At 48.9% G+C, this 25,962-nt stretch overlaps 2 protein-coding genes across 5 annotated transcripts in view; both read left to right on the forward strand.

Annotated features, from left to right (window-relative positions):
- Positions 1-6,617, forward strand: part of ATP11C (ATPase phospholipid transporting 11C) — a 59,037-nt gene extending 52,420 nt beyond the window's left edge. For 2 of the 4 annotated variants that reach the window (XM_064462918.1, XM_064462922.1), the window contains exon 29: positions 3,108-6,617. In XM_064462918.1, the coding sequence (XP_064318988.1) occupies positions 3,108-3,224 (117 nt within the window). In that variant the 3' untranslated portion in view covers positions 3,225-6,617. Of the gene's footprint in view, positions 1-802; positions 894-1,798; positions 1,895-3,107 lie in introns of all 4 variants that reach the window. The other 2 variants (XM_064462920.1, XM_064462919.1) reach the window with 2 other exon arrangements.
- Positions 6,618-11,299: 4,682 nt separating this feature from the next.
- The window catches only part of MCF2 (MCF.2 cell line derived transforming sequence), a 60,908-nt gene continuing 46,245 nt past the window's right edge, over positions 11,300-25,962 (forward strand). The window contains exons 1-3 of the mRNA XM_064462923.1: positions 11,300-11,460; positions 24,101-24,169; positions 24,760-24,874. Of these exons, the coding sequence (XP_064318993.1) occupies positions 11,343-11,460; positions 24,101-24,169; positions 24,760-24,874 (302 nt within the window). The 5' untranslated portion in view covers positions 11,300-11,342. The remainder of the gene's footprint in view (positions 11,461-24,100; positions 24,170-24,759; positions 24,875-25,962) is intronic.

A 25,962-nucleotide genomic window follows, 5' to 3' on the forward strand; every position in this document is an offset into this window, starting at 1 on the left:
GACACCCCTGTTGAATAGGCTGGGAGCAAGTCACTCTCGGCTGTGGGTATAGGACAGGTCAAGGACAGTGACCTGGAGCGGTGACCTGGGGGTTACCAAGCCCCAACTGAAGTCACTTGAGAGGTGACCCATTTTTGCCTTCAGCTGATGGCCAGAAGATCCGTTCCCTCATGTAATACTTGCTTTCAAGAGTGCTTTATAAGTGTTGAAAAAAGGCTCTTGTGAAATAGTTTAGCGAAGTGTCAGTGAAAAGTCTCTTTATATGTGCATAGCGAACTAAACACAGGCTGAGCCATATTTAAATGTACGTTTTGAGTAAGAGCTCTAAAATTCCTGAAGCAGACATCAGCTCTAGATGACTGTCAGCAGTCAGACACTGAAGTCAGTCACCTAATTTTTAAAGGTATCTAAGACCAGGTAGATTATTTGAAATCAAGACCCATTTTGAGGATCCTGACCTTAATATTGGAAAACAATAAAGTTTCCCAAATGAAAAACAAGGTTAGGGATGCTATTTAGGTGCCTGAATCCCCAGTTTGGCGGCTGAGGGTTCCCCTGGAAGGGGAAGGTGGACTGAGGCCAGGTTGATGGGCATTTGCCCTTGACCTCAACAGGACCAGGTTTCACCCCAAGTTCCCTATAACACAACACATCAGCTCTGTTCAGTCTTTATTCAGTTTTCTGTGTGGAAGTGTTTTGGTTGTGTTTTGTTTTTTTAATGGCAAGGCGCAGTTGTGTTTTCCTTGGTTTCTGCCTTTCTCTTGTACTGCAATTTTCTGTCTTTTGTGCTGTTGTGAACTAGGTAACGAAGCGCCTTCCTTCCTCAGGAACATCCACTATCTTCATGCTTTCTCAAACTTCCAGCAATCACAGCTTTTCTTGGAGTGAATAAGGTGATTTCCTTTCTGAGTCACTGTTGCTTGCTACTGCTTTTTTCCTCCTTCTAACGCCTAACTCCTAAAAACCCATGTTTAGATTTGCTCACCCAGCAGAATCCTGCTTCCCCCTCCCTTTTACTTTAATTTAAATCTTTTGCTTAAATATTTCATCTGTCTCTTCCTCTTCAGTCTCCTGCTGCACCTCAGGTGGGTGAGCTGGTCGTGCTCAACATGTCCGAGTGAGGGGATGCACCCAGTGCTGGTTACACTCCCCTTCCCCACTGTAGTTTTGCGTGTTGTGGACTAGATACAGACTCCTCTAAAGCATGGGACAGTGTGGACTCAATTTTGATTGTCCTCTGGAGGATTTGGCAAACAGCTCAGGCTTGTTTGCTCAGGGGGAGCTCCCCAAGTGCCCATCTTGCCCAGCCCAGCCCACTTGTTAGTGCTACCACTGTTCTTTGCTCAAGTGAGGAAGGTGCTGCACTCAGCCCTCGCAACGAGGGATAGTCTCGGCCTTGCTGACCATGGGGGTGGTGGGGCTACCTCACAGCAAAAGGCCTTGAGTTCCTGTCCCTAGCGTTTGGTTTCACTGCAGATCTCCAATATTACTTGCTATTTTAAAAATACCAGTTATGTGGAGATCAAGGATGGTTCCTCCTCCCTTGAAAGCACCTGCAGCATGACCCTCCAAGCCTGAAGTTAACCATTTCAGGAGGCGTTCCTGAATACGCTCCATGCCTCTTGCACTGCAGAACCCAGCCAGTATTAACCACTGTGGTATTTAGGGAGTGTGTATTGCTACATCACTTATGATATGACTTAGCTGTAAAAAGGTGGGTGTCTGTCTTATATTGTGTGACCATTAGGCAGGGGCAAGTGTCGCGTGTGCTGTAAGTCTTTTTGCCTCGCTGTTGCAGAGCAGCAGGAAGGTACCTGAATCATTGTCGGCCAGAGCTTCTGTCAGACCACTTCTTTTAAGAACATTCTCAGATGAGTCTAATGTGTTATAACAGGTACCCTGTCCGAAGGAGTTGGGATGGTTTTAAAAGGCATCAATTAACGAAACATAACCCCCCAAATCAATTAAACTATGGTTCTTGTAATCCTCTTGACTATCGGTGTGGGGCACCTGTCCTTGTGGAATTGAGATGCAATGCTTGGGATGCATTTTAATTGTGGATGTTGTCTTATCGAGCCTTAACAGAATCCCATATGTGCACAGGTCTTCTCAGACTGAAATATTTCTCAGTATGTAAACAGTTTTTTCAATATAACTGAATTTTAGTCTAATATTAACAGACAACTTAGTCTGAGAATACAGCCACTGAATTGTGCTAACTGGTTATAAAAGCTAACACTGATGCATTTACAGTGAAGTATTCAAATCTCAGCTATTAAAATTATTTCAGTATTGCATCTGAATTGTACCAAAATCCCTTTTTCTAGGGTGCATGCTATTCTGTCAGATAGAAATAAGTACATTTTAATTCATATGCCTAGATTGAAACTAAACACGTGTACTTGTCTATGTGTGTCAGCGTGCGGTACGGCGGGCATGCCTCCGTGTCTGTACACACAGAGAGCATCCTCGTACAAGTTTACTTGATTTTAAGCATCGTAGTAAGCCTATAGCAGAATAAAAAAGTAAAAGTGCCAAACTGAATTCACAATTTCGCTCTTAGGTGAGATGTTACATAGCTGCGTGGTGTCCACTGCAAACATAAAACTTCACATTTTCTGCAAAGCTCCCCTGCCTTTGTACCTACAGCTGCTTCTAAAGAAATCAGTTTAATGAGAATGGCAGGTCCAGCAGCCAGGCGTGCCAGAGCTCCAAATGTATCTGGCATAAATCTGGGTTTCTGCTTGCCTGGGCATTGCCGGCAAGCCGAGCAGCCGTTCCTTCCCTGCAGACGTTAGGTGGTGCTCTCCACTACCGTATACTGGTGCAGGAGGCAGCAGGACTGGGGCGGTATGGGAACCGCAGGGGACAGCGGGGCAGACACCACTTCTAGACTTTATACAGCATTTTGCAGATTGTGCAGGTTGATTTGCCATCCTGTTATTTGGTTGTGAATGAAATTTGGCACTTCTATTGTGGTCTAATAATTCTTCTTCTCCTATAAAATTCTAAGTATTTTTCTTCTAAAAATAACACAGAAAAAGGTTTAAGAATTTGGGAGTTTAATAATTGCAATACCGTGTGTGTTTTCCTTCTGATTTTTGCAGACTGGCCCCTTTGATCTGCCTATGTTAGTCTCATACAAACGTATAGAGAATGGTTATGTGAAGACTGAAGATGCTGTTACTAATTTGGCAGAAAGATATCCTCTCAGGATACTTTAAAGTGCTCCATACAAACACTGCGTATTGTCATGCTGTAGGAAAAAAACATGGTTTTTAACCTGACAGTTCTCTTTAATATTACCAAGTACAGTAAGCAGCCATGCTAATAAAGCAGTAGCCAGGGCACTGGCCCCATGGTACCTGTTTGTCTTTGGTCTTGTGGCTTCCTCGCCCTCCCCACGCCTCTCCTCCCCGCCGAGAAAAAAAGTCTGCCAAATTCTACGTTGTAGGAGGCTGAGAAAGCATCGTTAGGAATTTATCCAAAACAGCATGAATCGAAGTGCAAGAGCGCAACACTAGCCCCGTTTCACGTGGGGGCTTCCTCTGCCCGCTGCAGATCTGTCCGAGAGCAGCAGAGAGCTGCTTAAGCCTCTTGCTCTGCCTGACCAAAGAAGTAGCGCAGACTTCAAACCCAATAACCGGCCCCTCCGGCTCCCCGAAGGCGATGGGGAAAGCTGGCTCCTTTCGCGCAGAAGCTGGATGCAGCCCTGTGAGCATCTTTCCTGGTGCTGGGGCTGTGACCCCTCGGTGGGGGCTGCCCCCTCCCAGCGATGGATTACCAGATGCACGCAGCAGAAGTACTTGAAAATTTGGGAGAAATCTTTGCCGGCGGTGCAATGCCCACGGTTGCATGTCCCTCCTCTGGGTACGGCAGGAAGCGGTCTGCGGTCCCTACGCAGCGGCGTGTCCGTGCGGAGCCCCACGGCGCTGGGAAGCACCTGGGCATCCTCCCACGGCCAGTTTGCTGAGGGGCATATTCCTGATGGAGGGTGAAGAAAAGGTCATTTTTCCCTCCTGTTGTGGCTGTTTGTGATGGAAGGAAGCTTTCGTGGGGAGGAAAGAATCTCAAAAGTTGGGCTGTGCCAGACTTTCAGCCATTTTGCCCGGGCTCCTGTGGTTGTGCTTACATTACTGCACCGTGCAGTTGCTTCAACACTTTAAAGGCCTGAGTGACAGCGCGGTCCTTGGATGATCCCAGGGACACGGGCTGTGCCTGTAAACCTGCAGGCATGTAAAACTGCATCTTGAGTTATTTGCACTAAGAAAAAAAGAAGCCAGTTTAAAAATAAAAGGAATACACGAACCTGATTTCATTTTATACTTTATTTGGTTTTTAAATTGGCATGTTCTTTTTTAAATCTACCTGTATCATGGTTGTGGGAACTTTTCTCTTTAGGTTGTGAGATGCCTGATGCTCAATTTTTTTTTTTAATGTCTGATACTTAATATGTGGAAAAACCAACTTTTTTGTTATAGTAAGTCATAAGGGGTGATGGAGCACGCTGTGTGCCCCCCAACGTTTGGTGTGAAGATCCCCCCTCCTCTGCAGAGCGACACAGAGGAACTTCTGTGAGAAGCGTTTGGTTCTGGTTTGAGAAGTGACAAGCTCTACGCTGCAGCTGGGTTTGGCTCCTGCTCTCTCAGGCTTTGTGTCACTTACATGCAAAGAAACAACAATGTGGGACTGGATGGAATATTCCCTTCATCAAATTTTGTTGAACTATGGACTATTAATTTTTGGAAGGACTGACTCTTGCTCTCGGGCTGCCACCGCCGAGGTCCGCCTTTGACTCCGGCGGAAGCAGGATGCAGATCTGCGGGCAAATGCTGGCGTGCATCGTAAGGCCTTTGCAGTGGGCCTTACCTGAGTGGAAGAGGGCTGCGCACAGTCCCTGGTGGCTGCTCTCACATCACCCAGCTTCGGAGGGCACCGACGGACAGGACCACTGTATTATACCCACTGCACTGGCCTCAACGCCAGTGGTGTTTGCTAGCACTGCGTTAGCGACCGCGGCACGACTCCTTGCTGCATGAAGCGAGGAGCTGCACTTCCAGCATGTGTCACACAGGCGAAGCTTTTTTCTTTTTTCCCTTCTGTTTTTTCCCTTTTTCTAGCTCATTTCACAGACCTAGAATTCAACTTGCAGACTTTGTCCTATTCTCAACTTTTCTTGCTAAAATGTGGTGCCTACAGATCAAGTATGCGACGAATACAACGAAAATACGCTCTATATGCCAAATCTAACCTTTCTCCTTAAATATACAGTTGCTGACTTGTGTTTACATAACCTTTAAAATGTGGGCACTGACATGCCTAATTCCTGCGATTCAGAACCATTCCAAGCCCCAGTGGTCCCAAGCCTGACCCCTTGCTTCTCCGTTTGTGTTGTACCCTGCTCCTAGGTTCCGAGTCTGTTCCTGTGAAATTCAGCTGGGGGTTTTGCTGGTGATGTTAGTGGGAACAGGGCGAAGCTTGCCACGTATGTGCGATGTGTGAACTGTCTGAATAAAGCCACTTAAATGGGCTAATTTCTACAGTCTGTTTTAAGATGGAACCTTCCAAGAACCAAATCTTTCCAAGTCTCAGGATGGAGCAAACCATCGCAACAGCTGTCTGTTCAAATCCAAGGCATGTGTGCTGACAGGCGGGCTGGAATTAATGTGAAAATGTCTTTAAGAGCAGCTCTTTTGGGAAAATGTGGGTTTTCTTGGGCTTGGATCTTCAGCTAGTGCACTGGTGTAGTGTGGGGATGCCGGGGTAGCTGGACCTGCTGAAGAGCTGATCCTCGTCATTCAGCAATAGCAGAAGCGAAATTCCTGTTGCTGTGGGTGGCTTGTGAAATCGGGGGAAACAGGAGACCCCTTTTGGGGTTAGAGAAGGGAAGAAAAAGTGGCGATAATACATGTAAGGTATCAGCCAGCAGGATGCCGAAGTGGCAGTAGGCCGACAGTGATGCTCTGATTGTTGTTCATGTACTGTAATACCTGCTGCACCGCTACAGCGCTCCTCAGCGAGCTGAAAGGTCAGTACAGGCTTACTGGTGGAAAAACTTGAAGGAAAAAAGGCTCGGGTTTTTTTCATAATAATTCATTGAAGTTTAATCACTGACTAGTGACACTGAAAGATAAGAAAAGTAATTAAGATTCCCTCTAAAACTGGTATGTGATAACGGAAGAACTTGGTGTAGTCATAGCTACTTTTCAAAAACTAATCTTAATCGTTATGAGAATATTATAAATTACTTGGAATTGCATAAAAGCTTAAAATTGAATTTGTATCCACGCTGTTGAAAAACTTACCTACTACTGCACCATTTATCCAATTTCCCAGGTGTGGATTTTTTTAAAAAACCATGTAGTATACAGGAAGTGTAAATTATCTACAGGCAATGAGGAGATACATTTTCAGCTTCTTACAAAAAAAAAAAAAAAAAAGGACTGCAACCTTACATTTTTTCCACTTAAATGCAATTTTATACATTTATGTTGCTTTATATAAGGGAAATTGAATGTGAATGTTACCTTTTATGAATGCAACTTGCTCTTTTTTCATTACGGAAACTTTTGTTTGAAGTAATCAATAAACTTTGGTATGTTGTTCTGATTAATATATATTTGCTGTCTCTCTCGTCTCCTCGGGCGCTCCTGGGCGCTAGTGCATAACGCAGGCTTTTACAAGGCAGTACGAGGGGGACCGTCGGGATTTTTGCTGGGGGGTAGGTGGTGCCACCAAGGCATACGCTGTTCTCTGATGTGGAGCAGCGTTGGAAGGAAACACTGCTTGCTTCTTTTTAGTTTTCCAGCAAGGTATTAGCGATTCTGCTGGTAACAGCTGCTGCACGTGGCTGGCCTATGTGCTCTAAACCCATTTCCCTGAAAAATAATCTGTCAAATTAAGAAATTAAGCCCTGTGAATCAAGTGAATAGATTGATCTAACTTTGTAGAGGTGTTGGACTCCGAGCTTTAGCTGATATTTAGGAATTGGGGAAAAGAAATGCAGGTCCATGTGCCCGACTTCCATATGTGCATGGAGACTTTTCCATAATGCAGTGTGTTGGTTCCATGTGTCGTGGCTCCCCGTAATAAGTATTTTTTTCAGTTCAAAGACTAGAAGCACACAAATGAGAGTTGTTCTGTGGTGTGTAAAGCGCCTGGAGCTGGTGAAGTCCGGGCCAGGTATTTGCATTGTTAAAGCAAGAATCACAGTGTTTGTACAATACACAAGAAAAATATATAGATTTTTTTTTTCTTTTGACATGGATCTGATTCAAACCAGAATGTTTGTAATGAAAAACTGACAGTTTGAAAAATTCTGTTTTGGCTGCTTTGATTTCTTCAGCTCCCATCAGCCAGTGGAGGACAGATGGCTGTGCTATTTAAAACAAACTATAACCTTTAAGAAGCAGCTTGTACTATTGGAAACCAGATACACGCATTGAGAATCTTAATAGCCCGAGTGAGTGATAGTGAAAATCATCTGAAGAGCTGGAAAGGATTTTACTCCGAGCTGGCTACCCGGGCTGACAGGACAGAAGTAGTAGATATAAGCGATGGGAGGTGGCTGTGGGTCATGAAGTGTTTCAGAAAGTGCTAAATTAGCATTTAAAACACTTGTGTAACCCTTCATATTGCAAGGGAGAAGCAATGTCATTTTGTAAGGTGATTTTTAACAAGGACAGCAATTTTTTTAAAGGTCAGGCTGTTGGCGTGTGAGGCCTCTTGGCGCGCAGAGGTGCCACGGTGTCCCCGTCGCTCCCTGTTCCCCTGCAGCCCTTGCAGAAGGAGATGCATCCACATTGTCCTCGCTGCTGGGATTGGGGTTGGCTTCTTAAACCTTCACATGTCTGGGGATAACCTGCTCAGCTGGAAAATACGCTGTGGCCTGGAGAAAGGGCGTGTGATGCACCTGCGTGCGTGTTCCCTTCCAAAACCAGGGGTTGTAACAATAAATAAGGCAGGTCTGACTGACGCAGAGAAAAAGTGAGAGTGGGAAAGTGGAGTGGAGACCTTTTTCACATCGCCACAGCAGGTGACATAAAATCCTGGTCCTGGCGAGATCAGGGCTTAACTGGCTTCCGTGTAGCCAGGATTTCTGCTGGGCTGTGCAGCCTCTGCTCCTCCCGGACCAGGCTGGAGAGGGCCCACGCCGGCCAACACCCCAGGTTCGGGAGCGATGCTGCCTCGTGCATACGAAATCCTCCTAAAACCCTGTGTATGGAAACCAACCAGAGCTTAATTACTCTTTGGCACAAGTACTTTGATGTCGCTATGCTTGTTCCAGAGGTGAGCAATTCCCTTCAACATCAGTTTGGCTCCAAACCACATTTAGCCAGCTCTGTTTTTCCAGTTCCCAGCACCGCCCTAAAAAAAATCAAAGCCCTCCTGTCCCGTTTTGTCCCTTGGAGTTTGGGCACGAAAGACCCAGCGGCTGCTCCTCGTTGCAGCTGGGGCTCGGGGTCTAAGCAGGGGTCACGAAACAGAGACACAGGTGAGGAGAGGGTCAGTGGAGGAATTGCCTGCAAAAGCTGATGGGGCAACCGTGATGGAGTGGGGCAAAGGTGGTTGCAGCAGCCTTCCAGGTGGTGTAGCAGGAAAAATGGGATCTGGGCAAGCCAGGGAAAAACACGGCAACAGCTGAGCCCTGGAGTGATGAGAGCTGGGCTGTATCTTGGAGAAGTTATCTGGCACCTGCAGATCTGTGTGTGAGAGCTGCGACAGAGGGCTGAATTGAGGGTGACAAATTAAATTGCCCTATTTAACCAGAAACTCTTTTCCCTAGCAACTGTCAAAGGAAGGGTGTTTCTGAAGGGGACACCAGGAGATGCGATGGGCTGAGCTGGTGGTGACAGACAGGTGTTTATCAAGACACTTTCAGAAGCCTCTAACCGAGCGATACCTCCTGCGATGTGGTGGGGATGGAGCAGCAGTAGCCACTCACTGCTTGGCCCTTGCTTTCTGCACAGTCCCACAATGAAGTATGAAAGCAGCAGCTTTGGGAAGTTGCTGATATGAAACCTATGTTTTCTCCAAATGAGAATAAAAATATATGCTGGGGAGAAATAGCTGATATGATTTGGTGGTCGAACTTGATGATCCTGGAGGTCTTTTCCAACCTTAATGATTGTATGATTCTAGGATTATTCAGATCAGTCTCAAAAGGAGATCGCATCACTGTGAGGCCTCAGATGACTGTGGTTGCCTGAAGTGCAGCATTCCTGTTTGACTAAACAGCTATTTTTGAAGGGTGATTTCTAATTCCAAACAAGGAGCCAGACCCAATAAAAACTTCTAGCCTTTATGTGAAAAAAAAAAAACCAAAACAACAAAAGGGGGGTTTTGAATTTTGTTTGAGACTTTTTTTTTCCAGCTTCTGATCTGGAATTAATGAAATTAGTAGGAATTCTCCTTCAAGCTTCTCCCTAAGATTTAAGGGTAAGGAATTGCACGCACGTGAAAGAACTCTGCAAACAGAGGTGCTGGCAAGATTTTCCCCAGCTCTGTGAAAGGGCTCTTTCCCTTCTCACACAGACATAAACGTGCCACTCTCAGAGCACTGAATGTTGTTACGGGGCCTGGGTGGGAAATCCTTGAAAAAGAAAGACCCATGTTTCTGGCTGTTGTTGTTTCCTTTTTATCCATCTCCTTGTTCCCTCTATCTCAGCTTATCGTTCCTTGGGCAGGCAGAGAGTAGTGCTCATCTCTGGAGGAGGCAGACACACCAAGCAGCTTCTGCCAGGGTAAAAACAGGAGCAGCCGGACGGTGCCTCTGCTGAAGGCGTTGCTGCAAGAGCTGGGCATTTATCGCGAAATGCCTGAAAGGAGGGGCTGTGAGCAGCCAGGCTTCCAAAACAAGAATCTTTGTGGCCATACAGGTCTGTACGGGAAAGCTGTGACCGATAATCCGTCAGTTTGAGCAAACACAGCTTTTCCATGCTGAGAGCCAGCTGCTGTTGTCCTGCGCCAGCTGAATCGGTGGGAGGAGGTGCAGCTTTGGGCTGTGCAGGATTCCCACCGGCATCTGCCCCCATGGCCCAGCCTAGCCCACCCGGGGCTCGGGCAGGGCGCGCTGGCCGCAAACACCCGATCCACATCCAGTCTTAATCATTTTGTCTTCTGTTCAGAGAGCAAGAAATGTATTGACTGCCAAACCTTAGGGATACCGCAGCTATATCTTCTACTGGCTAGCTTTATTTTTCCAGAAGCCAGTGTTAAAGTGGGTATGTATCACTCAGTGGTGGCCAGTCCCAGCTACAGCAGGGCATCCTCTGCGCAGCGGTAGAGCAAAAAGGAGACTTTGAGCACTTGGATGGGCCTTGTTTCTGCATGAGCTGTTGCAGTTCAGGGATAACAGTGCTCCTACAATACGAATACAGACGGAATGCACCACGGCTGTCTTCCCATGCTTGTAGCCTTGCATATGGCAATTTTATAACCGCGTTTTACTGCTGTGTACCTGAGCTGGATTTTTTGATGAGTAACTGCGCATGAGCTCTCCCTGTCACGCAAGACGTGCTTTACGACCAGACAGAAACCTCTGCATTTGAACAGTTAAGTTAGTGAGGATCTGCTGTGTTACGAACAGGGAGCACTGACTGAACGGGTAATTTTTTCCTTGAAAAAATCTGTATCAGTGTAAGAAGGGACACGGTCTACTAAAAGATGATGTTTTTCATACTACCATTGTTAGACCTTGGGTCCTAAATTAATAGCCCTGACTGCTGAAGTGTTGGAAAAAGGCTGCTATTATAGCAAGGAGCATAATTAAAAGGTTGTTTTGGTAAAACAGGAACATCCACTTCTCTGTGCTGCCTTTCTGGGCAGCTCAGGCTCCTGTGGAGAATGAGCTGGCATCATTTGAACCTCGGCATCGGGGAAACTGAGGTGGATGGGTCAGGCCAGTGGTGTGCTTAGAGCTCTGGCCGGCTTTGGCTATAGCACGGCTTAATGTAGTTCTCATATATTGTTCAAGGAATTTGCTGGAACGCTGCTTGCAGAGGATGAAAAGACTTTTTTGGTTTTCTCTTAGCGACGTGCTGTAGGCACTAAAGCGGGGAGCGGCTCCGGCTGCAGGGCGGTGTGCCGGGGGACGGGGGAGAGTAGCAGTGGATTTAAAAAAAGAAAGGGAAAGAGGGGAAAAAAGGGGGCAAGGGAGGGGAGGTGAAAAAGAGGGGGGAAAAAGCAGAAGAGGCAAAAAGCGGAGGTCGCTGGGGGCGGGAGGCGGCGGGGCGGTGCGGGGGGCGGGCGGAGGCGGCCGCCGCTTCCCCCGGCCCCGCCCGGGCGGCCGCTCGGGCCCGGGGCGGCGGAGCGCTGCCGGCGGCGGAGCGCTGCCGGGGGGCATGGCCCTGGCCCCGGCCCCGGCCGGCCCCCCGCCGGGGGGCACCTCGGCCGGGGAGATGGAGCGCTACTACTGCCTGCTGCGGGCCGCCGCGCTGCTGGAGGCCGCCGCCGCCGCCGGTGAGTCCCGGGGCTGCCGGACCCCGCGCGGCCGGCGCGGCTCTCGGTCTGGCGCGGGGGGCGCGGGTGCCCGGGGCGGCGGGGGGCGCCGGCGGGGCGAGGGGCGCGCCCTGGACACCCCTGCTCCCCCGCCGGAGGAGCCAGGCTCCCGCTCGCCCCGCGCTCCCGGCAGCGGCAGCGGCGGTGCGGGAGCCCCCGGCGCCCGGCCCCCCGCCGGCCACGGCCCGGGTGCCGGCGGCGGAGCGGGGCCGGGGTGCCGAGGAAGCCTCCGGGAGGGCTTGTTGCACGAGGGCTGTTGAGGGCTCTGGGTGTTACCGGTTTTGGTGGGTTGCGTGATCGGATCTGTGTAGAATGGCCTCGTTTTTTAAGGAGAAGCAGTTTCACACTGGGCTGCTGACCTGTCTTTCTTATTACTGGAATGCTTCGCTCAAAATGCATTTTGAAGCAAAGAGATTGTTTTTGCTGAGCAGAAGGATGTTTGCCAGCGCTAGTCCCCTTCCCAGATATCCCACGACCAAAAGTAAAGAAGTCTTCTCTGGGAAGTTGCAGCTTAGCCTGATGACCATCATGTGTGCCCTTTCCCAGTTTCCGAAGTAGAAAAGCAGTAGATGCATATAAAGCATGTGCCTCTGTTAGCCCCTCTTCCCTCCCTCATTCCTTGGTCTTTAAACACCACTTAAACCTGCGTTTAACGCTGCGTTGGGGAGCGCACAGGGTTGTAATGATGTTGCTGTTGTTGTATGGCTGCACAACACCCTTAATGCGAGAAGTAAATGCCATCTGATCCCTTACCCGCGGGCTGTGAGCTGCTCTGGGGCTTCAACTGCCTTTCCTTTCAGGGACACTGATCTGCTCACAAACTTTTTGAAGCCCTTGCTTTTTTGTTATTTTGTTTTCTTGTGGGGAGGACAGAGAGGTCTTTCGTAAGTCAGGAAAGGTAGTGGCATCCTGGGTGACTCCATCCTCACTAGAGGTGTCATATGGCGTCAGGAGACGCCGACACTCATCATTCCTTATTTGTTCACAGTTGGCAGTGCGCTTGGAGCCGTGCCAGGCACAAAAAAGACACACTGACCCCAAAAAAGCTTCCAGTTTAATTCCAGTTTCCTTGATCTCTTTGCAAAGTGCAATTTAGGGGCAGGCGGAATTTATGGAGGGGGTTAAGGCACAGGTGAGAACTTCACCTGCCCCTCAAGAGATGCGTGTGTACATGCCCTTCTGGGGTGATGCCCACCGCAGCACCTTCTGCTCTGCTGTGGGCGGTCCTGTCCGCCGTACCCATGCCCGCACCCTGGCAATAGGGTAGGGAAATGTAAGAAGGGGTGGTCGTGGCCAGTTAGCAAAGGATGCTGCTTGAACGGATGTGATTAAAAAAGAAGTCTGATCCTCTTTGCGCTGGTGCCGGCGATGAAACACCCACGCTGCTTGAACAGGAACCGGGTGACACAGGCATGGGGACGCAGATGGTGAGCGGTTTCTATGAGCGGTGTAACAGAAACCGGTGAAAGCAGGCAGGGGGTCTCTCATGAGAGTGAGCCCTGGCTTTAACCAGCTCTTGGCAGATGACCTTTGTATAATGTTAATACAAAATCAAAATATCTCCACACGCTTGTGTGGTTGTAGCTGCGGGGTCTGGGCATGTGGTTTGGCATCTCTGTACGTTCTTAAAATGAGATATTGAAAAAGAGACAAAGTTGAGTAAGGTTCCCCAAATCATGAGATTAAAAATAAATCAGAAGGTTTTCTTCCTCACTGCTGATTTCCGAGCATTTGGTCTGATCTGGGACCACGTTTTAACCATTTTCCTTCATGCATCAGTGCTGGAAACATGGTCGTTTCTAGTGGAAGGGGATGTTTCCCCCATACCTGCCTTACAGCGAGGTATAAGCCCGTATAAATCCCAAGTCTTTTACAGCCATTCTCATCTATAAAATGGCTTGGGCTCCCTCAGTGAGAGGCAGGGGTACAGGGCCAGCAGCCTCTGAAAGCTCTGCGCCACTGTCGGTCCAGACCTCTTAGGGAGAGCCACAGAGGAGTAGTAGTCTGGGAGCAGCCAGTAGTACGTGGGATGTGCTTCCTCTCCCTGCATCACATTTGCTACAACTGCAGTTTAATGCTTTATCATTCATTTACCAGGACAAAAGTGACGTGAAGCAGGTCTGTGTGGGAGGGAGGGAACCGAAGTGTAAAATATGGTGGGGGAAAGAAAGAGTCTTCCAAAGCTCTGTCTTTGCCACCGCACTGGGAGTTGCTTGGAGCTTTCCCCCGTGCCTGGAGGTGGGCAGTTCAGAGCTCGGGTATTGCCGCTGGTCAGCTTTGTGGTAGGAGTCTTTTGTTAGAGCTGGTTTTGGCAGGTAAGACTTGCAAGGAAATCCCAGAGCCACAAACCAAGCGAGTGTCCTCAGCCTCGTCCTGCAAATGGGCAACTTCGTGACGTGGTGGTCCCACGCTCCTCAACTTGCTCTGCTGCCAAAGCCTCAGTCACCCCATCTGACAGCTTCCCTACCACAGTAAAATTGAAGGCCATTGCAAAATTGAGGGCAGGGGAACAGGAGCCCGAGGAGCTGTGGTGGAAGTGGCTGGGTGGGGCTGCCTTGTCTTCTGAATCCCTTTTTCTCCCAGGCGATGCTAGACTGGGTTTTACAGTGGTGCTGCGTCAGGAGCTCCAGCTGATGGCAGCTCCCGGGGCAGAGTTGCTCCCTGGGAATCGGCACTGGCTGAGCCGCCTGCACGGTGCAATTATCCACCTGCTGCTCCATGGGTGTCTGTCCAAGGGCTGGGTGGTGCGAGACAGACAGCGAGCGCCAGCAGTACCCTCCCCCACCCCTCACTTTCCATGCCACTGACCACCTTCTGCCGCAGGAAAGCGGTTAGCTGGATTTGGAGACGTGCTTTTGCTCAACAGGAGAATGCCAGAATTGAGCATTTCCATTTTCAATGCAGGAAAATAGTTTTGTTTCCCTCATTTTGCAGTGGAGTTTCCAGGTGATGCCATCACGGGAACCCAGCTGTACGATTTAGTTTCCTGGCTATATGGGCTCTGAAAGCAAATACATTGTTCCAGTAACTTCAGTGAACTTAATTCCAGGTTCCCAGGCAGGTAACGGGGCCCGAGGATTTACTGCTATTACATCTCCCAAGAGTTACTTTGTGCACAGAGCTGGAATTTGGCTTGGAAAAAGCAGTGCTTGCATGGCATTGAATGATGATGGGAAAGTTATTGATGTGTGTATGTTTTCATTTAGCTTTGGAAGTCTTTAGTGCTGAATGGGCTCCATTTTGGAGGCTGATGGTGTTGGCTGGGAAGGTGCATACAGGTGGCAGATGCGAAACACACCTTCCCCTGCACAGCTGGCAAACGCACCCCGGTGCTGGTGTGCAAACACCTGTAGGCTCTTTCCTGAGTCTCCTGTAAGGGAGGAGTGACTGGGGTTGGGAATAGAAGAAAACTAAAAGTACACTGAAGCTCCTAAGTATTAGAAATGCAAGAAACTAGATTTTCTCAACTCCCACGCTGAGTTTGAATCCACGAGGGTGGGTGTTGAGAAACTTTGTTACATTTCTTGCAATAGATGTAAATTCATGTATAGTTGAGCTGGCTTTTCTCTTTCCCAATTTTTGCTTAGTTTGGGGTGATGTGGGAAGATAGTTTTTTCTGATTGGACGTGAATACATCAAAGCATCAAAGTATTTTGTTCCCTCACATCAGCAGATTAGCCACAGCAATAACAGGAGATAACATGGGAGCCTCATTGCCATTTAGTTTACCTTTGGTTCAGCTTTTCTGAGCAAAGCTTCCACTGCTTGCCAGCTGTTAAATCTGAATTGGAAGAGACTCTCTCCTGCCCCCCCAAACGCTGTGGTCCCAAGCACACACGGACTCCCTGGACCTTTTAACCTCCTCTAAGCATCCTCTTCCCCGCTGGCAGCACGGCTCAGCCCTGGCTCCCGGGGACCGTTCTGCTCACTCCAGCTCCCCAAATCATATCAGAGGATGATGTTCCCCACGAACGTGGGATCCTTAGCTGGCTGCGCCTTTGCCTTCTGGCAGCAGTCAGCAGGAACAACGTTTTGTGTGTCAGTGAGCGACCGCAGCTGAGCTGTGCCGGTGCCCTGTGTGCTCCTGCTCTGCCTCAGCCAATGTTTCCCCTCCAGTGGTTGCTGAAGGGATGCCCGGGTGTGAGGGGCTCCCGTCCCACGGCTCGTAGGCTCGGCTGCAGGGCCTGATTCAGGGTTGCTGTGCGCACGCCTCAACATGCTGCCATCCGATCCCTCTGCGGCTGCACTATTGTAAGGTGATGATTCAGCTGGTCCCAAAAGGACGTTCCTCCATGGGACGGGCACACCGCATGGGTGATGGTCCACGAGCCTGGACTGTGCCGAGTTAACATTTTCTTCCTATTTCTTATCTTTTTTTTTTTTCTTTCACAGCATTTTCTTTTGCATTTTTACTCTTATCCTCAGTGTATATAAATCTAAGCCTTTTGTAAAGGTCATTCTAGTTTTTCAGAAGCTTCACTTTTTTTTTGCTGTAAGATTCCTTAGCCAAGCATATTCCCAGGTTTGGGTGATGGGGATGTGTGTCTGCGCTGAAGCATCGACCGCAGATAAGCCCCAGAAGGCCTCAGTGGAGAAGCTGAGCCACTGGGTCAGAAGAGAGGACCATCTGGTGCTGTATCCTGCTTCCTACGCTGCATTGGAGTGGGTGCTTGGGGAGAAGTAAAAGAAAGAGCTTACAAAGAGAGTGAGCCTTTCCTTAAAAAATCCTCCCCAGCCTAACAAAGGACAATTTAAAGAGTCCTTGAACCTGGCATGGTGGCCAACCTGTCATGGCTAGTGATGGGCTAACCTTCCCGGGGCTTTCCACGGCCTTTTTGCATACCTGGCTATTTTTGATGTGTTTCTGCTTGACACGACTGCCTCAGTTTCCCATCTGTGACATGAACTGATGCTCATGGTTAAGTGTAAATCATGATTTTCGCTGGGGCATGCTCACATGTGGACAGTTACTGTGGTGATTTGGGAGGAGGCGTCTGAATTCGTGCCCACATGGCTGTGGAGGGTGGTGGCTGTACCGGGGAGCCGGTGCCGGCGGCTGTCCTGCGCAGGGCATGGCTTTGCAGGGGCCGCGTCCCTTTGAAACGGTGGTGTCGTGGCTGCTGCTGTGCATCTGTCCTGTCTGGCTCTGACAGAGGCGTTTTGCTGCTGACCTGCCTCTGTAGCGAGCTCTCCGAGAGCCACCCATGCCTGGCTGCCAGCATCGCTGGGCTCCTGGCAGCTCCTGGGGTGGCCCTGCTGCCACCTGTAGCCTGGGGACCAGGGCGTGCTGCCGGCACCGGAACCACCGGCTCCCTCTAAGTACACCCTGTCCATCCACGGCTCCCACCACGTTCCTGGGGTGCAGCTCTTCCTGTGGCTCTGCCACCCCTGTTCCCCGTATTGTGCTGATGCTCTTCCTGGGAAACGTCTGAAGCGGCAGCTCAGCCACCCTGTAAAAGTGTGTTTTGCAAGCGCCTCTGCCGAGTCGAGGATTTACTGAGAGATTCTCATGTGGCAGGTGGAGGTTTGTCATCAGGCTATTGACAGAACCATCCGAGGAGCCCCATCATCCTCCTCGGCATTTGTAAACCTAATCTAATTCCTGATCTTTCCCTCCAAATGAAAGCGTGGTTTCGACTGGCTGTCGGTACAAAGCAGGTGCCTGCCGGCTGAGCGCAGGGCTCGGGGGGATGCAGATGCTCCCCTGCAGCCCCCAGCCGCAGCGAGGTGTGAGCTGTCCCCTGGGCGGGGGGGGACAAAGGGGCTTGCCGCAGTCGGGGGTATTGAAGCTTTCCGCCATCAATATTTTAAGGACTCTTTTGTGCCACTTGCTTGGCACAGGGGATGGCTACACCACCTGGAATTCCAAACTGTTGAACGCACCAGGTGTTAGTGCAGCAGCAGAAATTGTTGTTCTACGACTGAGGTGACTGAATGTGAGTTTGCTCCGCGTGGCTCCCCTGGACAGCAACAGTGCCTCACCTTTGCAATAGGTACCGCCAGCAACTGCACTGGAACCGCTTCTGCAAGAGCGTATGTGTGTCGGGGCAAGATGCATGATCAGCTGAACGTGGTTTTGGTGCGTGTGAGGCTGTGTGCAGCTCAGCGCTGCTGTTAGCAATTACTAATGATTACATATATGGCTTCCGCAGCATACCTGGGATCACTTGCAAATGCTGAAGAGGACCACAGCAGGTTTTGCACTTTGCACTATCAAGTCTCTAAGTTTCTTTATCAGCTGAAGTTCTGGGGTGTGGAGGGAAGGGAATTTGTTTCACACAGGCTATGCTTTATTGCAGGGTATTCATCACATGGGGGGAAGGTCCCCACATGTCTAAATCTGTGGCCAGGCTGTTACCTCAGCTATAAATGTGTAATTGCAGCGTAGGGCTGCTAACCCCAACGTGCTCTGGAGCTCTGAATGACTTTGGTGGAACCAAGTAGAAATGTCTCTTATTAGCAGGCCCCTCTGCTTTTCTGCCCTGTGGATCTTAGATCTTTAGACCTGCAAGACCCTGCGAGCCAGCATGCTGCAAACCCGCTTGCAGGGGAAAATGATCCTTTGCATCGGGTCTTCGGGGAGGAAGCCACCGAGTACTGGCTGGTGGACTTCATGTCCGATCCCGAGATCTTCTGGATTTTTGGTGGATTCAGAAACCAGTCCTGTGGGTTGTGGAAATCTTTTCTTACCCAGCTGTCCAGGTTAGTCCAACGCCAATGGTTAGTCTGGTGGGGTTTTTAACACTCGCCCTCTGAAGCCAGCTCTCACACAACCCATACAGACATGAACACCTACATCGCCCTGACGCATGGGGGCTGCAGGGGTCTTTTCTGCCCTTGTTGCCAGACATGCTAATGGCCCTTTACTAACATCCTGTTGTGCTGGTAGTTTTGCCTGTTCCCATTTGCAGATGAGGAACTGAAGCCACGGGTGACACGATTTGCTTCTGGCTACCAAAGAGTTTAGTCTCAAAGCCAGGAAGCAGCCTCAGGACCTTGGCTGTCAGTCCTCTGCTCAGACCAGGTCCTATAAATAAGCTTCTGGTGAATACAGGAGGCCTTGTGGAGGAGCACAATGCCCTATTCTCTGTTAAATGTTCTCTAATGAACGTGCGGTTCAGCACGGTATCTTGATCAGCGTTGTGCCACCTGGACAGCCGCCAGCCCCTCCTGGCTCCGGTTCCCATGAACGCTGTGTAAACACGTGCTCTGCGCGGACATGGCGTCGTGTCCTGTTCCCTGGGCAGGTACGGAGCAGGATGGGGATGCGGGAGGGTGGATCCGGTGATGTGGAAATTAGGATCCTGCTCCAGGTACAAGCTTGTTGGGGAAGCCACCGCTTGGAGGCTGTGCAGGTGGGCACGATCCCTAGGAAGATACTGGGTGAAGTGGTGCCTGGGCAGTAACGGCGGCTGCCTGCGTGCCTCCGTGCTCCACCCCGCACCCTCCCTGCAGCCAGGGATGAGCACTCTGTCACTGGGCACCATGCTCTTGGACGGGCTTTGTGTAGACCTCATGCAAGCGTGCCATTCACAGTAGAGCAGTTTGCAGACAGTATAAAATATTTTTTTCTCTAATAACTCCCTGTGTCTTGCTTTCTGGACATGGTGTACTGATAGGGAGAATGGCGATGTTTCTTGTTGTGTACTGGATTGAATCCAAAGTCTCTTGAAATTGCTCAGTGAGAGAGCAGGGTGAGGCTCAGCCGCTCACCAGCCAGGACGAGCACTGGGGTGATGGAGACTCGGGTTTCTTGCAGCAAGCTGTGGCCCCGACCGCTACTGTGGGATGAATTTCTGTCATTCTTCCTGGAGGAGCTCTTTACCTTTTGCAGATAATTTTCAGGTGAAACCGTTCCCCTTATCCAATGTGAGTGCCCCGAGCGATGGGCTGCAGGGTCCCTCCTTTTGAGCGTTTTGAGTGGGTATAGCAGTCTGGGCTGAGTTCGGGGGAGAGATTGCAGGGTGGTGCATTGATCTTTCTCCTCAGATACAGGACTGTGCTTCAGTTCTTTGCCCCAGTGAATATTTAATTTTACAAAGCAGAGCAACTTCAGCCGGAGAAGCAGAAAGGACCGCTCTCTGCATTGCACAGGGTTCATGGTTGGGGCACTATACTCTAAGGGATTCCTGTTCCCACTCCTGCGCAAAGCAGATGAGACCGGGATGGCTTAAACCTCATGCCCAGCCTAGCTTGTGCTCCGTCAGCTGTTCTGGGAGGCTCGCGCTGATGCTGGCTGCGGCAGGAGTGTCCGTGGCAGCTGGGAGAAACCCCGCTCGTTGAAACTCCCCGAGCACCAGCCCTTCCTGCAAATGCCTACGGTTTACATAGGTCTGCCTTACCGGTGTCGTTCGCCTCAAAGGAACTTTTGGAGGCAGGTGGGCTTTCCTGTGGTGGGACACCCGAGACAGACGCTGGCTGACCCTGGTTAGCCCCAAAAGTCACTGAGGAAAATGGAAATAGGTTATGAATGTGCTGATTTGCAGGTTGCCTTGACACTGCTTCATTGGATATAGACGTCCAAATGGACGAACAGCTGAGAAGAAGCAGATCATGGAGAAGCTCAATGTGATCCTTTACCCTTTTCATTTGGTTTACTTCAGTTTTGTTACCTAGACTACAGCAGCAACCCTCACATGAAAAGCTGCTATTCTTCATTCACAACAAAGCCATCTCCAAATGGATTTTATAGTTGCAAACAATAGTCGGTCAGTGTTGTGAAGTGTAAGGTGCTGTTACGTGAGCTTGGCAGATGCATTGCACAGCTGCTGTCGGCAGATGCTGTGGGCCTGCAAAGTCTGGAAAAGAAAAAAAATAATAGTTACCAAAGAGCAAAGCACTTCAGAGTTTTACGAGAGGAATTTGGACTCAGACTGTAGCTGTCCTCTCTCTGAATGTCACTGCAGACCTCCACTGTATGTGAAAGTCCCGCTGTGCTTGAATCGCCTCAAAAGGGAAGATCTGTAGCAATAAGCATCATTCTTACAACTGCTGTCTACGCAATGGCCTTGAGATATGGTCCTATGAAGAGGACCCAGCAAAATGTTCTGGACTGTGTAACCAAATGATGGGGAGAGGACAGATTCAGCGAGGTTCCCTGATGAGCCCCGTTAGTGTTTCTTCGAGGGGTAGAGAGCTCTGTATTTCCCTTTTGTCTTTTCCCTGCTTGGCTTCATGCATCCTCTGAAACTCTGTGTCATGGCAACGATCTCCTCTGTAGAGGAGTCTCTGAATGTAATAATTGCATCAGCATTTTATAACTACCCAGCTTAGAGCCTGTATAAAAATGTTACTACACTGTTATGACAATTTATCATCCCGATGCTGCTTGTTTTCAGTAAGACCCTAAAGCCTGGGGTCATACCAACTGTGTGGGGATAGCAGTGCGGTTTGTAGAGTGCTCTGGGATGCCGTAACGCAGGGGGTTCAGGCTTGATTTTGTAACAGCATCTCAATTCTGTAGTAGCTGATGATCACAAAGCCTTTTTTTAAGAGAAACGAGTGTACTTGCACGAAGCCTTGACTTCCTCTGCCTGGTGCCAAGGCGCGATGCAGGCTGGCTGCGCTGCTCACAGCCAGGGCTGGGCAGTACCCTGGGGCCTTTTCCGTACTGTCCCGAGCGTGTCCTTCAAATAAGAAATACTCAGTTTGCTGGTGAACATCAACTGAAGCCTTGTTTGAGAGGCTTGGTGCCCCGCTGCCTGCCACTGCTCTTTTTCCAGAGATTAATATTTGAGGACAGAGGTCATGCTTCCGTACAGGGTTTGTAGTAGCGTCCAACTGATGTGCCACAGGCACAGCAACGTGCTTGTGAATTCGATGCCAGCACTTGATTTTCCCTAATGTTTGCCCAGGAGGTTGAGTTTGATGGCCAAGGCAGAGCGAGCGATGAGCTGGCCAAGGAGTGGCTCTCATGGGACCACAGTCAGCCTGTTGTTGTGCCTTGACCTCACCAAAGGGCAGCCGTCCTGCTCCTCCATTGCTTGTTGGATTCTCCTACCCTGCAGGAGACGGGGAGGGTTTGTACGGGAAATGCTCCCTGAGCCTTCACTGCCTGAAGTAAAGTACTCCCGCCTAGATTTTCCTCAAATGAGTTATTTTGGGTGCTCAGCTTAGGACTGCTGAGACGGGCCTGATTTTCTGAAGGTGCTGAGTGCCCTCTTCCAAAAATGTCATCCCTTGGGGAGCGAGAAACTCAAAGTCATAAGGGTGCTGTAGGAATCTGGTTCTCCACCTCTGTGCCAAAATCAAGGATGAAACTTGCTGTAGAATAAAATATTGGGGAGAAAGGTCCTTGCTGGAAACCACCACTCCTAGAGCTGGTCCCTCCACGGGTCGTTCCTGAGCATGGTTGGAACCCTGGTCCTATGGTGCTTTGCACCTCAAACCCAAAGATGCCAGGTCCACCTGCTGGTGTGGTACTTGCTTAGCCGGTGGGCTGTGTGGGACAGGGGCTGCCTGCACCCACACTTGTGGAGGGCACGGCACAGCGGGTCCTACTGCAGCCCCCCCGCACAGGTAGGATTAAAACATCAGTTGGTTTTTGCAGTTTCCATGATGATCATTGGGAAACTGCAGCTAAGGGAGATGTGAGAGATTAAGCACCAGACTCTGGGGTTAAAGCATGCATTTTTAAGATGCTATTTCTTTTCTGGAAAGCAAAGTTTGAAAATATCTCTGGAAAAATGCTACTTTTTTTTCCAGCTGTGGTTGTCTCTGGCTTAGTTTAAGGCTGCAAGCTGTTAGGTTGTTCTTAGTGAGAAAATGTCTTGTGAAACTTTTTAATTAAGTGATTTATTTTTTTTTTAAACCATGCAAAGGTTAACCCCCTTTCCCAGCCCGTTTCCTGGACAGCTATCAATAAAACAGCTTTTTCCTCAGCAGTGATAACCAGAAACAAAAGCTGCATTTACTGTAAACCTGTAACTGTGTTTGCTTTTACTGTTGAGCACTTGAGTCGCGCGTGGGCGTTACAGCGCAGGGCAGAACTTTGCCTGGCCTGCCAGCGGCCGCATCTCCAGGGAGAGCGGTCGGCAGGGCTAGGTGGGGTACGTGGGGTGAGCTGGCTTTGGGAGCAGCAAATGCAGACGAACTGCTGAACAGCCCCACACCTTTCTAAGGCAAATATGTGTGCACAGCCAAGGGCTTTTGTCTTTTGTCGGCAGGTTTAATGTCACTTACTTCATGTGTTCGAGCTTATTGAGTTATGAAATGTGATTTTTATTTTTTTTTTTTAATCAGTATGAAACTATTGACCACGAAAAGAAATCAACTAACAGAGAAATCTATTGCCTCTGCTTGTCCTCAAGTCGGGTGAAGCAGTTGAATGAAAGAGAAATATTTGAAGTATCTTTGCAAAACAAACTTCTTTCTTACCAAGACCAATTCTGGGGCCTGTTGAAGTCAAGAATGTTTCTGTAGATGCCAGTGGGACTGAGGCTCGATCCTTAACAAACAAAAATAACACTTTTATCTACAAGAGGAAAAGAATAGCAGCACGTGGCCGGCGGGGACTGCAGGAGGCGGAGAGCCCCCCACCTGGTGCACCTTTGGGCTGCTGTGCTGCAGCTCCGTACAGCCAATTAAAGGCCTGAAAAATCGTTAGATAAAGTAAAAGTGACCCAGAAAGCTTTTGGAAAAAGCGTAACAGAATACATATTGGTTACGCTGGAGTGTGCCGAAGTATGCAGCCTGTGTGATTTAAAACAGCCGAAAGATTACTCCCTAGGACCAACTCTGTAAAATAATCAGTGTTTAAAATTTAATTATCAGAAAGCACAAGGACGTTAATCTGTATAGATGTGCTTTAAAACATTTATTTGCAGGAACAAGGATGCTTAATTTTTAGCTATCATTCCATTTATAGATAATCCAGAAAAATGTCTGCCAGCTATAAGCTCCTCTTATGTTTATTGAGTCTGTTTTTCGTTTCCTTCTCCCAGTGAAAGGTAAAATCATGTATATTGTTCTGACGTGCTTCATTGCCACTGAAATGGTCAGTATGCTAAATATGGTATTAAAACAGCCTCTCCCATTATTTAATTAAAAAGAAATCTAATAACTGGACGCAAGAACAACAGCCTTTCCAGCTCCTGTGGCCCCATGCCAGATGAAAACATGATTTCAGAAGCTTATTTGCTCAAAATTAAAGACTCTAACAGTCTGAAAACCCAACTTTGTTCCCAGTGCCGCAGCCTTGGATGCTGCCGCTCCCAGCAGAAACCTCAGCCCATTGTATTGCCAAGGCTAGGAGGCACTGGGGGAGTTTTTGCAAAATAGGCGAGTAAATTTAGTACCTCCAAAATGTAAATATTAACATTGGTTATAACCTGTTGAGGGGAGAGCACTCAAGCTCCCAGGCAGTTCTTCCTCAGTACATTTGATAGAATATATTTGCTACTGAATTATGGAATTTGCTCTGTTATATTAATTAGAAACATTGGTTTCTAGGAGTACTATATATCCTTTGTTACAATGTTTCATATATAATTTTGGGAAGCAACATTTGGTTCGAGCCCCACCTTCGGGTTAACGCATTGATAAATGTGCTTGCTTTGGATTTTTGCTTCCTTTCTGATTGCTGCTTTTGTTTTTTTTCCAGAAACCGCAATACCCGTCTGTGCAAAGGACATCAGCGATGATTTGATGAAAGAGTTTGCTTTTCTTTCTGGTGAGTACGGTGAACTGCTCCGGGGTGTCTCTCTCTCTCTGTGGTAGTTAAATACTCCAGACAAACTTCCGCGCTATTTGGCAAAATGATACTCCCCACAGGATATTACCCATCAGGTAGTCTCCAGTGCCACTAGAAGTGTTGTTAATAAAACATTGAGGCAGCCTGAAAGAGCATATTAGGTTTCTGTCTGAAGCCGTACTGTAAAATATTCTTACCTTCAAGCACTCAATGCATTTAACAAGTGTTCTGCTTTGAAACGTATTTCTATAGGTTCCAGACCAGCGTGCTGATTTGTCCTTGTATTTCTGACATCTCTTTTGCTGTCTCATGTAAAGTACCCTCATGTAAAGTAAGCTCAGTAAATAAAGGAAATATCTGGTACCTGGTACGTTTGTTTCTACCACCTGTGCGTGCGTGTTGTGCTTGAAATCGGAGGCAGGATTCGGCTTGGTTTTGCTATTCTGGTGATGTTAAAAAAACCCCTGTAACAATGGCAGTGTGTTTTCTGACCTGACTGGCCAGCCCGGGCTTTGCTGCTGGCCCTCCTCGGAAGCACGCCCAGGGAAGCATCCTTGTCTTTATTCCAGGTGGCCGGGGGAAAGACAAGGCTTGGATTATCACCCTCCCCGACAACGCTCGCTTCAACGAGGTGCCTGAGGAGATCGTATCTAAAGTCTTAACATACCTAACATCAGTCCCGAGGTACGTGGCTCCCTTCTAGCTCTTGCCTGTGATGGCAGAGGTGTCCGTCATGCCTGGGTCTGGCAGAGCATCTTCAGGGTAATGCCACACGTGGAGGTGAGGGGCATCTTCATCTCTCAGAGCAAGTAAGAAGGAGAAAATGAACAATGAAAACCTTGTGGTGTCCAGGCGTGGTATTTAATGTGCCAGTGACTGCAGAGTGAGAAGTGAATGTCATCCCTATGCCTTGTCAGCCTTCATGTATCATAAATTTAGTTTATTAAGTTTCTAATTAACAGCAAGCTTTCCTTAAGCTTTGACATGTGTCACTGCTTAAATACGCCATGCCACTGCAGAATAATATTTTGACATGTATAAATAGAGAGTCATTACTGTGGAAAAAGAGAAATGTAACTGGAGGAAGAGACTAATTACAGGAACAAACCGTTTGGGGTCCCCATTACACATGATGGCTCAGCAGCGTGCCGCAGCTCCCATTACCCGCCTGTGTCTCGGGGTTAAGCGGCTGACAGTCTGCCTGTGCCACATGCAGGGCTGTATACTTAGATTAATGGCCCTCCTATTTCTTGCTGCTGAGCCTGGTGACTCAGTTACCTGGAATGCTTAATTTCCTTGAATAATGCATGTTTTGGCAAATTTCTTCCTGCAGGGAGAGCAGGTTGACAGCAGCTAGATGGGAGCTTTCCATCAGCGGCTGCCTTGGAAGAAGTACCATGTGTTTAGCCACCTCTGCAGGAAGAAAAAAGGGCCTCTGGTTCCTCTGTCCTCTTTTTGGATGGACTCTGAAGTTTCCTGGGCTCGTGGCCCGCAGAGCACTGTCCCAGCGTGGACAGAAGCATGCCATGCTGTCTGCTGGCAGAGGGGTTTCTCCTTCTCGCTGTGTGGGCTGCCTGTATCCGTGCAACCATGCTTCCCAGCTCTGCCCAGTTTCTCCAGGGCTTCTTATTTCATATGACTGTGAACACCCTGGCATTAGCATGATGAGCAGTCTTGCTGTCCCTGTAATAGGTCAAACTCAATCAAGGAACTGATGATAGCTGCAAACTTGCTGCTTATTCAAACATGTTCAGCATGTTATTAGTAAAACC

This window comes from Phalacrocorax carbo, chromosome 11, assembly GCF_963921805.1.
Source record: "Phalacrocorax carbo chromosome 11, bPhaCar2.1, whole genome shotgun sequence".
Classification (NCBI taxonomy): domain Eukaryota; kingdom Metazoa; phylum Chordata; class Aves; order Suliformes; family Phalacrocoracidae; genus Phalacrocorax; species Phalacrocorax carbo.